General features: G+C 38.9%; 1 protein-coding gene across 2 annotated transcripts in view; it reads left to right on the top strand.

Moving 5' to 3' along the window:
• Positions 1-2,464: 2,464 nt before the first annotated feature.
• The window catches only part of LOC306819672 (protein kinase C beta type), a 30,139-nt gene continuing 19,836 nt past the window's right edge, over positions 2,465-12,767 (top strand). Inside the window, exons 1-2 of one of the 2 annotated variants that reach the window (XM_079337115.1) lie at positions 2,465-2,928; positions 3,363-3,394. In XM_079337115.1, the coding sequence (XP_079193241.1) occupies positions 2,765-2,928; positions 3,363-3,394 (196 nt within the window). In that variant the 5' untranslated portion in view covers positions 2,465-2,764. The remainder of the gene's footprint in view (positions 2,929-3,362; positions 3,395-12,767) is intronic. The other variant, XM_079337114.1, reaches the window with a different exon arrangement.

The raw sequence follows: 12,767 nt of genomic DNA, 5'->3' as shown, positions 1-12,767 counted from the left end.
GTAAATAAATACTCTGCCCTCTTTTCTCCACCCAGGAACACACACACCAAAATAGAGCGTTCTGAGAGAACTGGTCAAAAACCTCCTCTGCTGCTTGATTCCTGTTATTTTTTTTAACCAAAGCACAGCAAAGATGTTTCATTTAGACCACAGGGGACTGTTTAAAAAAGTTGGAAAGGGCTATAATATGTCCTCTTTAATGTCCTGCTAAACATCTCTGTATACATTCTGTACATTTAATGTTGTTTCTTGCTTCATATAGAGCCTTTAGCAGCATTGCTGCCTCATATGTTTCATTGCTCTTGTTTGTTTCATCAACAGACATTTTTAGTCAAATTCCACTGAAAACTGAAGTCGAATGGAGAGTTTAAACTTTTTCACATTTGCAAATTGGTCTTGCAATTCCTGGCCAGACTATTACCAAAGTGTGCACACATTGAAGGATTTAGAGTTTCTTAAGTCCATCATGAAACAAAAGTAAGGAGCGGATATGAACACAAAATACAAGAAACTTTAAGGACCTTTCTTAAAGCGATTCCAGTTTTGGTAACAAATTATTTTGCTCAGTTGGATTTCCAGCTTTTCATGGAAAGATTAACCTGCCAGAGATCCATGCTGTTTCCTCACATACCTGTCTTTATATTATGTATATTGACCTTGTTCAGTGTGTTTTATATTAAAGGAATAGTTGACATCTTAGGAACAAGGATTTAGTCATTTGGGTGTCCCCATAGCTATTATTTTCAAGAAACATCTGGGGATTATTTTCAAGAAACAAAAATTGCTCTGGGGATGTTTTTAAGAAAATCCATAAATTAAGAAAAATCAAAATTCCTGTCAAAATAATAAATAGACCAAAAGCAAACAAAGACATCAGATACAAGGTTGTACCCTTGTCGAGAGCTTTACTACAAACTTTATATGGTGCAGTATTGCTTATTCCAAATTTTTTTTTGCTTTATAATTTTAATCATAAAAAAAGTTAAATAAATTTGGTTTACAGAGGTTGTTATGTATGGGACTTTCTCTTGGCTGCAGGGATCAGTGACTTTGAGTGTTAGGCTGGTCACAGGTTGTATTTAGTCTTTGCAACAGTGTATCGATTTATGAGAAGCTGCATGAACTGCTACAGTATTGAATGCACATTAAGCCATGGCCTGTTAAGACAACACTTCTAACTCTTGGCAAGGAAACAAATGCCAAATGTTCAAACTGTTTGTTATTCTTTTGCAATACTGGAATAACAAAGAAACAAACATTTGTTGTTTTTGTTGCTCTGATTGTCTCTATTCTTCTCCTACTTCCTCATTCCTCCTCATCTCACTCTCCAAACCCAACACAGTGACCGCAGATGGCTCTTAATTTAAGTTTTTCCTTTCCACTGTAACTCTAAAGGGAAAAATATACTTTTTATTTATTTATATAAATATAAATTCAACTTGCAACAAAGAGAAAATTGTTCAGTTTCAAATGTTTTCAACTTGAGACATCAAGTTATATCTTGGTGAAAAAAAAATCCCTCCCACCCCGTCGTGTTCTTCACCCATTGACTCCACTTTAAGCCGAGAGCACAACTTTGGTGCAGGTCTGCTACCAATGTTATTCTCACTACAGAGGAGTGATGTGGAAAACACACACACACACGAACACACGCACACACACACACACACACACGCACACACGCACACACACACACACACACACACACACACACACACACACACCATAACAGAGCATTCTGAGAAGGCTGGTTTCTACAGGGTCACGCTTGATTCATGTTATATTTTGTCCAAAGCACAGCACAGATGTTTCATTTAGACCGCAGGGGGACTGTGTGAAAAGATGAAAATTGGGGTGTAATATATCCTCTTTAAATAGTATGTAGTGCTCATGATGACTTAATATTGGGTCTTTGTAGATAAAATGAAAAAGGTAAATTCTTTACCTTTTACCTTAAAAAAAATCTTTACAATATATAGTCACAAAAGGAGGTCACAATAAATCAGTGGAGTTGATATAGTGTGTAAACAAATTGGTTTAGGGGGTCTACTTTGAAAAATATCAATTAATCAGACTACCTATAACCAATTCATACTGTGAGGCCCCAGGTGTCTCCTCCCACTTGACCAGGTAAGTGATCGAGTGTGTTTCTGTGTGTGTTTCTGTGTGTGTGTGTGTGTGTGTGTGTGTGTGTGTGTGTGTGTGTGTGTGTGTGTGTGTGTGTGTGTGTGTGTGTATCTCCAAATCATGTTTTAGTGGCCCTTGTGGTTTAACTTGTGTTGCTACTGACGCGGAAGGAAAGCTTCATAGGTGTAACCCACCCACCCATGTCAACAGCTGTACACACAGCTGTTGTAGTTTTGATTTTGAAGAGGGCGTGAGGGAAGGAGAAAAGAAGGGGAGACATTACAGAGAGACAGAGAGAGAGAGAGAGAGAGAGAGAGAGAGAGAGGGAGAGAGAGAGAGAGAGAGAGAGAGAGAGAGAGTGAGAGTGAGTGTGTGTGTGTGTGTGAGCAGTAACACATTGCTGAGGACGGGCAAGCAAGCAAGCGGGGACCCGCCGGAAGAAGGAGCGAGCGAGACGCAGACCGACAAAACACCGGCAGCATAAGCGACACCGAGGCGGCCAGCAGGGCGGAGAGGAGGAGGAGGCACCTGCACCGCGACTCGTTCTCCCCCGCTGCCTCCGTCGTCTCTCCCCTCCGTCTCGCTGTTCTCTCCTTACCCCTCTTATTTCTCGGACCGCCGCCGCTTCCTCGTTAAGATGGCTGACCCCAGCAGCGATGGAGAGGTACCGGAGAGCGCGCGCGGCTTCGCCCGACAGGGAGCCCTCCGCCAGAAGAATGTGCACGAGGTGAAGAACCACAAGTTCATCGCGCGCTTCTTCAAGCAGCCAACCTTCTGCAGCCACTGCACGGACTTCATTTGGTGAGTGTGTGTGTGTGCGTGTAAGAGAGAGAGAGAGGGTAAGGACACAGGTGATACACTTGCTGCTGCGCCTCTGCTCGGCCTCCTTCCACACTGCTCAGACACCGCAGTGTTTCATTCAGTGTCATTGTCAAAAACACCGCGATGCGCCATCTCCCCCACTTTTCTACAATGCGACAGCACCATCAGGCCTTACGGGGGGGATGTGATGTCGGCAGCCGCAGAACAGTCACTGCTGTTTGGCGTTTTCCGCATCATCAACCTGCCACCTATCTCTGAAACTGGAGGTCTGGTATAGGAATGCAGCTGGAGACCTACAGACACAGGGCCCCACTGTTGCTGCAGCAGATGTGTGTGCGTGTGCGTGTGTGCACTTGTCTTAGTCTGTGCATCTGTTTCCCAAAAAATCTCACATTCTTGTCTTGTGTCCACAGGGGCTTTGGAAAGCAGGGATTCCAGTGCCAAGGTAAGAGCTGTTCCTCCATTCACAAATCCCTCTGTTGCATATGGCTGTGGGTGTGTGGTCGGATGTTCACTATCTGCAGGAGTGTTGCTATCTTGTTTTTAGTGTGTGTTTTTGTTGTTTTCAGGGGCCTCTGGTCTGCACGCTGTTAGAGTGACCTGTTGGCTCTTTACAGAGACGGTGTGTTGGTGTTGTCAGGCAGGTGTCAAACTCAAAGCAGGTGCTTGCCAACAGTGATAAATGAGAGTGAGAATCCTCTGAAGAGGCTCAGGCAGCAGAGACAGTGTGAGATGTAAGAGTAGAAGAGTCGGCAGAGGGCTGAAAGCTGAGATGTCTGTGTGCCTCAGCAGAAATAAGAAGGAAGACGAACCAGGAAGTTACATTTTCTGAAGGTTTTTTCTCTTTTAATCTGAGTTTTAAATCTGATTGGATTATCAAAATGGTGTATGTGTGTGTGTGTGTGGGTGGGTAGGTGGGTGGGCTGTTGATTGTGGTGGGTGTCTAGACACAGACCTCTGCACAAAATGGTTTCATAAACAAGCCCTCGCAGCAACATAGTGACACCCTTTAATCACATGAATGCCACCGTACGACTGCAGTGAATTTTGAGTACTATCACTTCCTCTTCTTCACTAATCTATCCTCTTCTTCAGACACCAACCACTGCTCATCTGGTCCAAATCATGTGACCATATGAGGAGCAAAATGACCAACATTTCCACAACATTCTCTTGCTTAAAGCTCCATTGTATTAACTTTAGTTGTGTGTGGTGTTTTTTTTTTTTTGTAAGCAGTAAAAAGCTGAAGTGCCCTCGTCTACTTAGGCTCCAGACACGTCAACAACTCTGGTGGTAATACAGGAAATACAATGAGGGGAGAGAGAAAAGTTAACACTTTATGTGCTTGAGTGACTCCTGGACTGAAGTCACACACACACACACACACACACACACACACACACACACACATACACACATACACACACTGCACTGTACAGGTAGAGCTGTGGTCAGGTTGAGTTTCGTGGTCAGTTTCCAACAGTGTACTCTGAAGCTTCTTGTACAAACAAACAGTCTTGATGTAGTTTGTGATCATTTTTCACACTGAGGTTGGAGAAAATACTTAACATAAACGTATTAATTGCCATGTGAGCACTGATATAGGGATTAGCAAGTCAAAAGAAAGTATCCTAACACTGGGTTAAATCTGCCAACTTAATGTTATTTTTTAAGCTGGAGCATTAATTTGAAATCAGACAGTTTTGTTACATTTTGATAAATTTGGTGGAACTGCAAGAGGCCTTGATCATACTGCAGGAAAGATGCTCACATTTAGAGCTGTTTTGTTTCTCATTATCAATAATTGATCATTTGTTTGCCAATGCAGTGTCTATTAAATAGAAGAGAAATAATAATAATAATAATAATAAGATCCTGATAAAAAAGTGCTGATTTCAGGCATTTTGCTGAATGACAAAAACAATAGTGTGGTGCTAACAAGGGAATGCAATGTTGCAAAATGTCAACAATTTGGTGATAAATTGAGTTTGAATGTCTCACTTGCATAATGACAGTTGTGCTGGGGTTCAGTTTTGAGGTTTAGCTAACAGTAGTATTGTATATGGGATGGGAAAATTGGCCTACTGCTGTTAAACTATTGTGTGCACACTTCTATTTGTTTCAATGGAATTGGATTGGTGCTTCCTTTCAGCCGATTAACATTTTAAGGAATTGGAATCGGAAATAGGAGTAAAATATATAATTATCAATAACAACCCAAAGATATTGAGTTCAGCATCACAAAGAAGTAATAAAACAGAACATTTTTTACATGCAAGAGCCTTGAATTAGAGAGTTTTTACATCAGAAAAACATCTTAAATGGATTAATAGATTATCAAAATAGATGCCAACTATTCAATTCATTCAACTCTCAGCTCTAGAATAGAAACATTTAACATTTTTAGTTAACCATGTGACAGCAAGAAGATGAACCCTTCAGTTTGAAGCTTTATTACTGAACCAAATGAAAAAGAAGAACATCTTTGTCTGTCAACGTTTAAAGATGGGGTTCAAGGATTATGGAAGGAGTATGTTGGATTATGTGAACAGCTCAAAAAAAAAATCTTTTTAGCATGCCCATGGATCACACACATCTTCTCTACAAACAAACAAACAAGTGCTGGATTCTGACCTAGCATTTAGTTAAGAGGAGCTTTAACTGAAAACTTCTGACTTTGTATAAAGTTGATTGTTTTTTGTTTTTTAGGGGACTCATGGGTAACTCAAGTATTGCCAAATGCTAATAATATTATTAAAATAAAAAATACTGAAAGCTTAAGTTACAATGAAGCATTTTAATGAAATACTGTGGTGATGAAATAAGGCATGGTTAGACTAAATGTTGTTCTACATACATAAATAACATGTTTATCACAGACTCTAACAAACTTTTTCAAAAAGTTTTGTTGGTGAATTTAACATTCCCATTTGTCCTGAGTGGTTTTACTTCAAATATCTGTCGTAATATTGCGGTGTGATTTTATTTTCAAACCCCAATTTTAAATGTAACTTTTACTTGAGAGTAAGAAAAAACAAATATAACTAAATAGTCTTCTGTAAGCATCAGTTCTGTGATTTACAGTTTACAGAACATAACATTAGCTTAGCTAAAAACTGGACTTATTGTTGGCCGTGTTCTTCTAAAGATATTTTGTCCCTTAAGCAAGACAGGAAATGCTGGTAGGTGAGAGTGTTGGGCGACATGCAGCAAAAGGCCAATGTTGGGTTCGAGAACTTTAAATTTTGAGGACTTTAGCCAGTTTACATGGGGCTTGCATGTAACTGTTAGGCTATCAGGCTCCCCAGACTGTGAGGTGTTAAACACACGTTTAAAGTTAGCAAACCTATAAGTAGAGTAGATTTAGATATTTTCCGCTATCTGGTATTTAACCACATACTATTTTGACTGGTCAATATGTTGAGCTGATATCAGTTTCATTTGAGTACATCAGAAAATTAAATTTGTGAACATTAATTATGCAAAAGACTTCACATTCAAACACTCAAGACATTTAAAAAACAAGATAAGGTTAGGTTGTATCCTCAATGGACAATTGGTGGAGTCCCCAAAGCAGGTGGCCTGAGTTCCACCCAACCTTCAGCCTCTTTCCTGCTTGTCATTCCCCACTCTCTCCTGGTTTCCAACTTGCACTCTCTCTTCTTTTGTCCTCTGAAAATAAAATCTTGAAAAACTCATTCTGATGCCTCATCATGATCCATAGAAGTGAAAATATAGTTTTTGTTTTTTTCTAACTGTCAATTCGTTTGGACCTTTTTAATGTACAAAACAACAAATAGTTTTACTAAGAAAACAGATGACAGATTAACTGATAATGACAATAACTAACAGTTACAGCTCTAGTTCAAAATGGTTCTATATAGCTTTAACCTCAGGTTTGTTTGAATGTGTTTTTGTTGTATGCCAGATTAATCAAAACATGTTCAGACTGAAACCCATTCAATTTACTATGCATTTGGACTTTATGAGTCATATTAGAGTAGCTTGAAATGTTTTGACAAAACATCCAGTACATCAGTGACTTTTCCTTTTTTATTTTTACAGTGAAAAGATGAAAGAAAAAAACCCCCAACAACCTAGAAACAGAGATGATTGTATGAAGAGTGGAGTCATATAGATAACTACAGGAACAAGCAGGGCAGCATGAATGGGTGGTGCTCACCCCCCCCCCACACACACACACACACACATACACGCACACTCTTCCACACACGTGCAAATCATCAGCACTCATCCTGGTACAGAAGAATTTCAGACATGTGGTGCAGACTTGTTCAGACTTGAAGGCCAGGTTATTTTGTGTTTGTATGGTAATGATGCGATCTGGGTGTGTTTGGATACTTGTTCTGCAATAAGTTAAGATCTCTGCCCTTCTCTCTTACCTTTGCTTTTCTTTCATGTGTGTGTGTGTGTGTGTGTGTGTGTGTGCATGCCTATGTGTGTTAACCTTGTCATTTCATACTGATCGAGATGTCTGATCAGAGTTTAAGGACACAGTGTTGTAAGGCAATCTTTCTTTTTTGCTGACATATCCCAGGAGATGAGAGAACAGTGTATGAAGAGCTTCTTTAAGGGTTTCTATTCACCTTTCCCCACATTGAAAACAAACTATTTAAATGCTGCAAATAAAATTTGCATCTCCAATTTGAATTTTCTGTTCTGAGGTCTGAGAAGTTATGGCCATGGCTGTGCTGTATGCAAGAAAAGTGGATAGCAAAAGTGGACTGGACAATGCTGTAGTGACACCCAGGCTTTCAGGTGGTAATCTGCATATAACAACTAACAGTCTGTTCTAGGTCAAAAGTTCAAGTGGAGTGAGAAATCTGTCAATGCTAGCTGAGTTCCATCAGAAATGATTGGCCTCTATTCAACAAACAAACCCTTCTCCTTATCTTCAACTTCATGATATTATTTTAGAAAATCTGAGACCCCCTTTTTTTTAATTAAATCATAAGAAAAAAATGTGTTTTTGTGGATTATATCCCTCAGGTAAGACAGAGAACAGTCTGTGTCCCTTACTATTTATAGTTACACGTAGACTTGCTAATAAAACAAATGAACAGGCGCTTACATCAGTAGTATGCAAATGTGTTTCCAGTTACAGTAAGGGCTGCAAGAACAGTATGTTTGTCATTATCATGTATTATGTTCCACCAACAGCCAAGAGATTTATAAAATGAACTACTTGTACATTAATTTTTACTGGATTTATAGGGTTATCTGTGTTTTATCATACTGTTTTTTTTTTTTGCAAGCATGTATTTTCTGACTAAGTCATACAGAAGTTATTTTTAACCCCAAAAGTTCTCAAGTGCAACAGATGTTCTCCATTTCACAGAGGAGGCCTTTGATTTCACACCCCACCGACCCCATTAGTAATCTGCTGTTTAACGGTTTAAAAAAACAACAGTATACAAACTTGTAAAACTGTATCTCGTGTTTTAGTCCACTTTACAAATGTAGCAGTCTCAGTCAATCAAATACAGGAAATATGACAAAATAATGGCTTGTTTTCCCTGCTTGTCATGGTCATTGATTGTATGGAGCTGTGGCTGACATTTAATCCTGATCACTGATAAGTGGTTTGTTTGGTTGGTTCTTCATTATTGATTAGCAACAATGCCGCAGCAAGTAATGGGTATTGCAAGATATTTAATGACCCTTTTGATTTTGGCTGAGAAAACACAAGCAGTATTGTAGAGCAGAGTAAACCACAGTGAATTCGTTCACAATGAATTTTAAAGCGTAAAATGTAAATTTTGAATTCATTCAGCCCAGTTTTGGTTTTTGGAGGTCGGGTATTGTACCTTTGCAGGCCATCCACTGTGTAGAGTTTATACAACACTTGACATCACAGACTAGATGGCTCTGCTTAAAGAGGACAGATCTGTGGGTGACTGCGAGGGCATGGGCTCAAATATGACAAAACTGAAAAACATCATACACATTTCTATATTCAAGCTTTGCTTTTTCTGTGAGTTGTAAATGTTAATTCAGTGGTGGTTTTGACTGAAGACGGGAAATAGGAAATCAAAACTATTTACTGTTACAGGCAAATTTATGAAATTGAGCATCAGTGATTTTTCAAAATAGGCACTTTCTGTAAATGGATGTATTACTTTCTATTGTTTGTGGCTGTACCTCTAAAAGAAAGGCGATATGTTTTCTCACAATTATTGATCCGTACCTGTGATTTGTCTGCTGATCCCTGTACGTGTTTAATAATAGTACTTCACATTATAATCACTTACAAAACCCCCCCCCATAATAATCTTAAACGAGATAAAGTACTCTTGAAGCAATTCGATTCAAATGATGCAGACTGATAACACAAAACTGTCAATATCACAGACAAGAACAGAAACCAGGGGACATAAAAATGATGCATCGTTGAAAGGCTGTACATACAATAAACTGGCAATCATATCTGTATGGTTTTGTTCCGTGTCTTTGAATCTATTGCAATATTGTATGCATAGGGATATTGCACATAATATTGCACATCATTTTGCCTCTTCATTATTTTTGTTTTTAATGTTTTCGTGAGCTAAGTGCTTTTGTGAGGTTTGGCTTTTGGGTCCGCTTCCTCTTCACCAGGATGTTCCGATGCAATGATGCTGAAGCTGAGCCAATCCACCTGTCAATCTTGTGATCCATTATACCGTCCTCTGTAAACAATACCCCGAGATACAGATACAGACTTGAGCAGAGACTCACTCTCCATCCAGAGGAAGCAGTCCACCGTTTTTCAGCAGGAAACCATGTCCTCAGACTTGGTTACCAGCGTGATGATAGTCTTTGCGTTTTTATGATTTGATAAATCAATAAGTTAAATAAAAATTTACCAAATAACTGAAAAAGTACATTTTATTTCAATGTATGTAGTTTTTATACCTTCTCTTTGAGTTTAGGGTTGTTTACAAATCAAATAAGACATTTGATGACATCGTCTTGGGCTTCATGAAACGTGAATCTTTTCAGAATTGTCTGATATTTTATTGGCAAAACAATAAACTACAGATCAATAAAATACAAACCAGTGTTAGTTTTTAGTCCTACAAAAGTCTCTAGAGAGATTGTTCCTTTTTGCAAATGTAGTTGTTTGAGACATGTTGAGGTCTGAAGGTGATAATGAGTGTCCATCTGTGGGTCACAGTTCTCAATCGCAAACAGTCCTCTAATGGATCAGCTGTGATTTGCTGCTATCGCTGCCAGTCACCACAAATAAGGCGGTGTGTGTGAAGATTCAACTGTAGGGCTTAGCCTGGTTGCTAGGCAACAGAGTGAAGACCTCTTCGGCAGGTCACTATGGCTGTCTTTCAATAGTGTCTGTGTGTGTGTGTGTGTGTGTGTGTGTGTGTGTGTGTGTGTGTGTGCATGGCGTGCACAGGTGTGAGATAGAGCAGATTTATGAACAAAAAGCTTGAAAGTGCAACTGTCATGTGTCTCTGTCGCTCTATTTTTCTGTTCGAGTCTTTTCTGACTCGCTGAAAAAAACGGCACATAAATGAATTCTCCGCCCCCTCACATTGCCTCAAACCCAGCTGTGTCCCATCCCACACACGCACACACACACACACACACACACACACACACACACACACACACACACACACACACACACACACACACACACACACACACACACACTCTCTGTCTATCTGTTTGTCTTGATTTCTTCTTCACTCATTCTTTTTCTTCCTTCTCTTTCTCTCTGCATTTCTTTTTTTTGGTCACAGTCCGTCTTTTCATTTGCATTGTGAAAAGCTACAGATGGACACAATTCAACCGTGCTAGACAAAGCCAAACACCAAGCAACTACCGTCCTTATACTCTACTGTAAAACTGCACTTACCAAAATCTCCAGTGCATGTGAGGTGGTCCAGGTGTGCACAGACATAACATAATCGTCTCTGCTGTTCCAGCTTAAGCGCCTGAATCCTACAGAAGTGCTGTCAGTTGTCACGGCTGCCTCATGAAAATGTATTGAGTATGTGAATAATTAAGATCAAACCAGAACGTAATGTCACCCTGTGTGTGTTTTTTGTGCACGTGTGTGGTTCTCTGTTAATTTGAAGTGGCCGTTATTATTCATGTTTCATTATCAGGTTTGTCAGTTTGGCAGAAAAGCCGAACCAAAACAACTCAGTCTACTTTAACTCCATTCTGGAATTTATTACAAAGTGGAAGGGGTTCAAATCAGCTCTGTGATATGAGAAATGAACTTCTCTAAAACAGCAGAAATGAAATAACTTGCATTTCTGCAGTGTTGACATTTGACTTCTTTTTATTTGGTGTCGTCTTCCAATTTTCTATTAATTGCCCAGTCCTACAATATGTGTGTTGTGTGAAAATGTTTGCAATAATCATACACATTTGAAAAATAGATAGTGCATATTTGCATTGTTTCTCTCAAATCCAAAATAAATCTAAAAAGCATAGTTTGTTTTCTTTACTAAATTAGCACAAATTAATCTGAGAGTAACTGAAAGATAGCCTGAGCTTCATCTGACTGCATCAAACTGGTCTGAAAACACTTTTTACCTCCATCCAATAAATACAATGAACTAATGCTGGCTAAGCTAAAAGGCTGCAAACTAGCTGAGAGGCTATTTCCTTCGATTCAGTTGTCAGTGTTGATTGTAAAGCAAGTTTGTTTGAATAAAAATTCCTTGTCTATTTAGTTTAATTTCAGTGTGAACCTGAGTAATGTTATTTTGCTAAATTATGATTTTACTTTTAATGTAAAGTCTTTAATCGTTTGATATTAAATACAATCAGATTTGTGAGAAAAAACAGTCATCGTCTTTATCAGTCTATTAAAACAGACACAATTAGCCTCCCCATGGCTCCAGGTAGCTTCTATCCGGTTTCTATCCATCTGTAAAGAACTGCACTTTTCTTGGCCTGAGACTTGTGGCATCATCTGTATATATTTTTGGATTTAAAGACACCAGTCATATACAATACGTAAGTGAAATCAAGGAGTTACCCATGATGTTGTTGCACAGTAGAGGAGACTGAGCTGCTCTTTTTATCTAAATGGAGTTTTTCTGTTGGTCATGTTCACATCTCCATCCGTAGGAACAGACTCATGAAAGTTTAAAGGATCTTTATGTGACCTAGAATAAAATAACAAAGGGATGTCTTTCTTATGACTCTGTTCAGTTTTGAGTATCATACTGACTTACAGCTGGATATCTATAGTAGCTGCTGATCTTAAATGTATTAAACATAATCACTCCACTACTGAGGGTTTATCACGCCATTGTTAAGGTTATATTTTTAGAGCCATCATTACAATGACTCTGCAGATCACTTTCAAAGTTGCAAAGTTGTTTCCTTTACTTAAGATTTCTTTGAAAAAACAAACAAACAAACAGTGTCTGTCTTGTTTGAATGAACACAGTAGGCCCACACAACAAACGTTTTACTAATCTTAGTACTGACTTGAGCACTCATTGTTTCCACTGCGAAGTGCATACCCCTGGGAATTGAATTTCCTTCGGGATCTATAAGGTGTCTGTCTGTGGTAATTTTTTGTATCATATCTGAAACGGTGTCGACGTTTATTTTACAGTCTGACCATTTAAAAGATGGCCTTAATATGTCTAAGTGAAACCATAAGACTAGTTTTTAAAAATACACTTACTAAGACGGTACGTGCTTTGTAAACTCTGGCCTGAACTCCAATAAGGAAATGTACCATATAAAAGTGTGGTGCATTACCGGGAAACAATAACAGTCCTTTAATAAATGTTTGAATCATAATATTAAAGAAAAAATGTGGCAGTTCT

This window comes from Symphodus melops (genome assembly GCF_947650265.1).
Source record: "Symphodus melops genome assembly, chromosome: 2".
Classification (NCBI taxonomy): Eukaryota; Metazoa; Chordata; class Actinopteri; order Labriformes; family Labridae; genus Symphodus; species Symphodus melops.
Note: the sequence above shows the minus strand (reverse complement) of the source record. Positions and strands in the feature narration are given on the sequence as shown.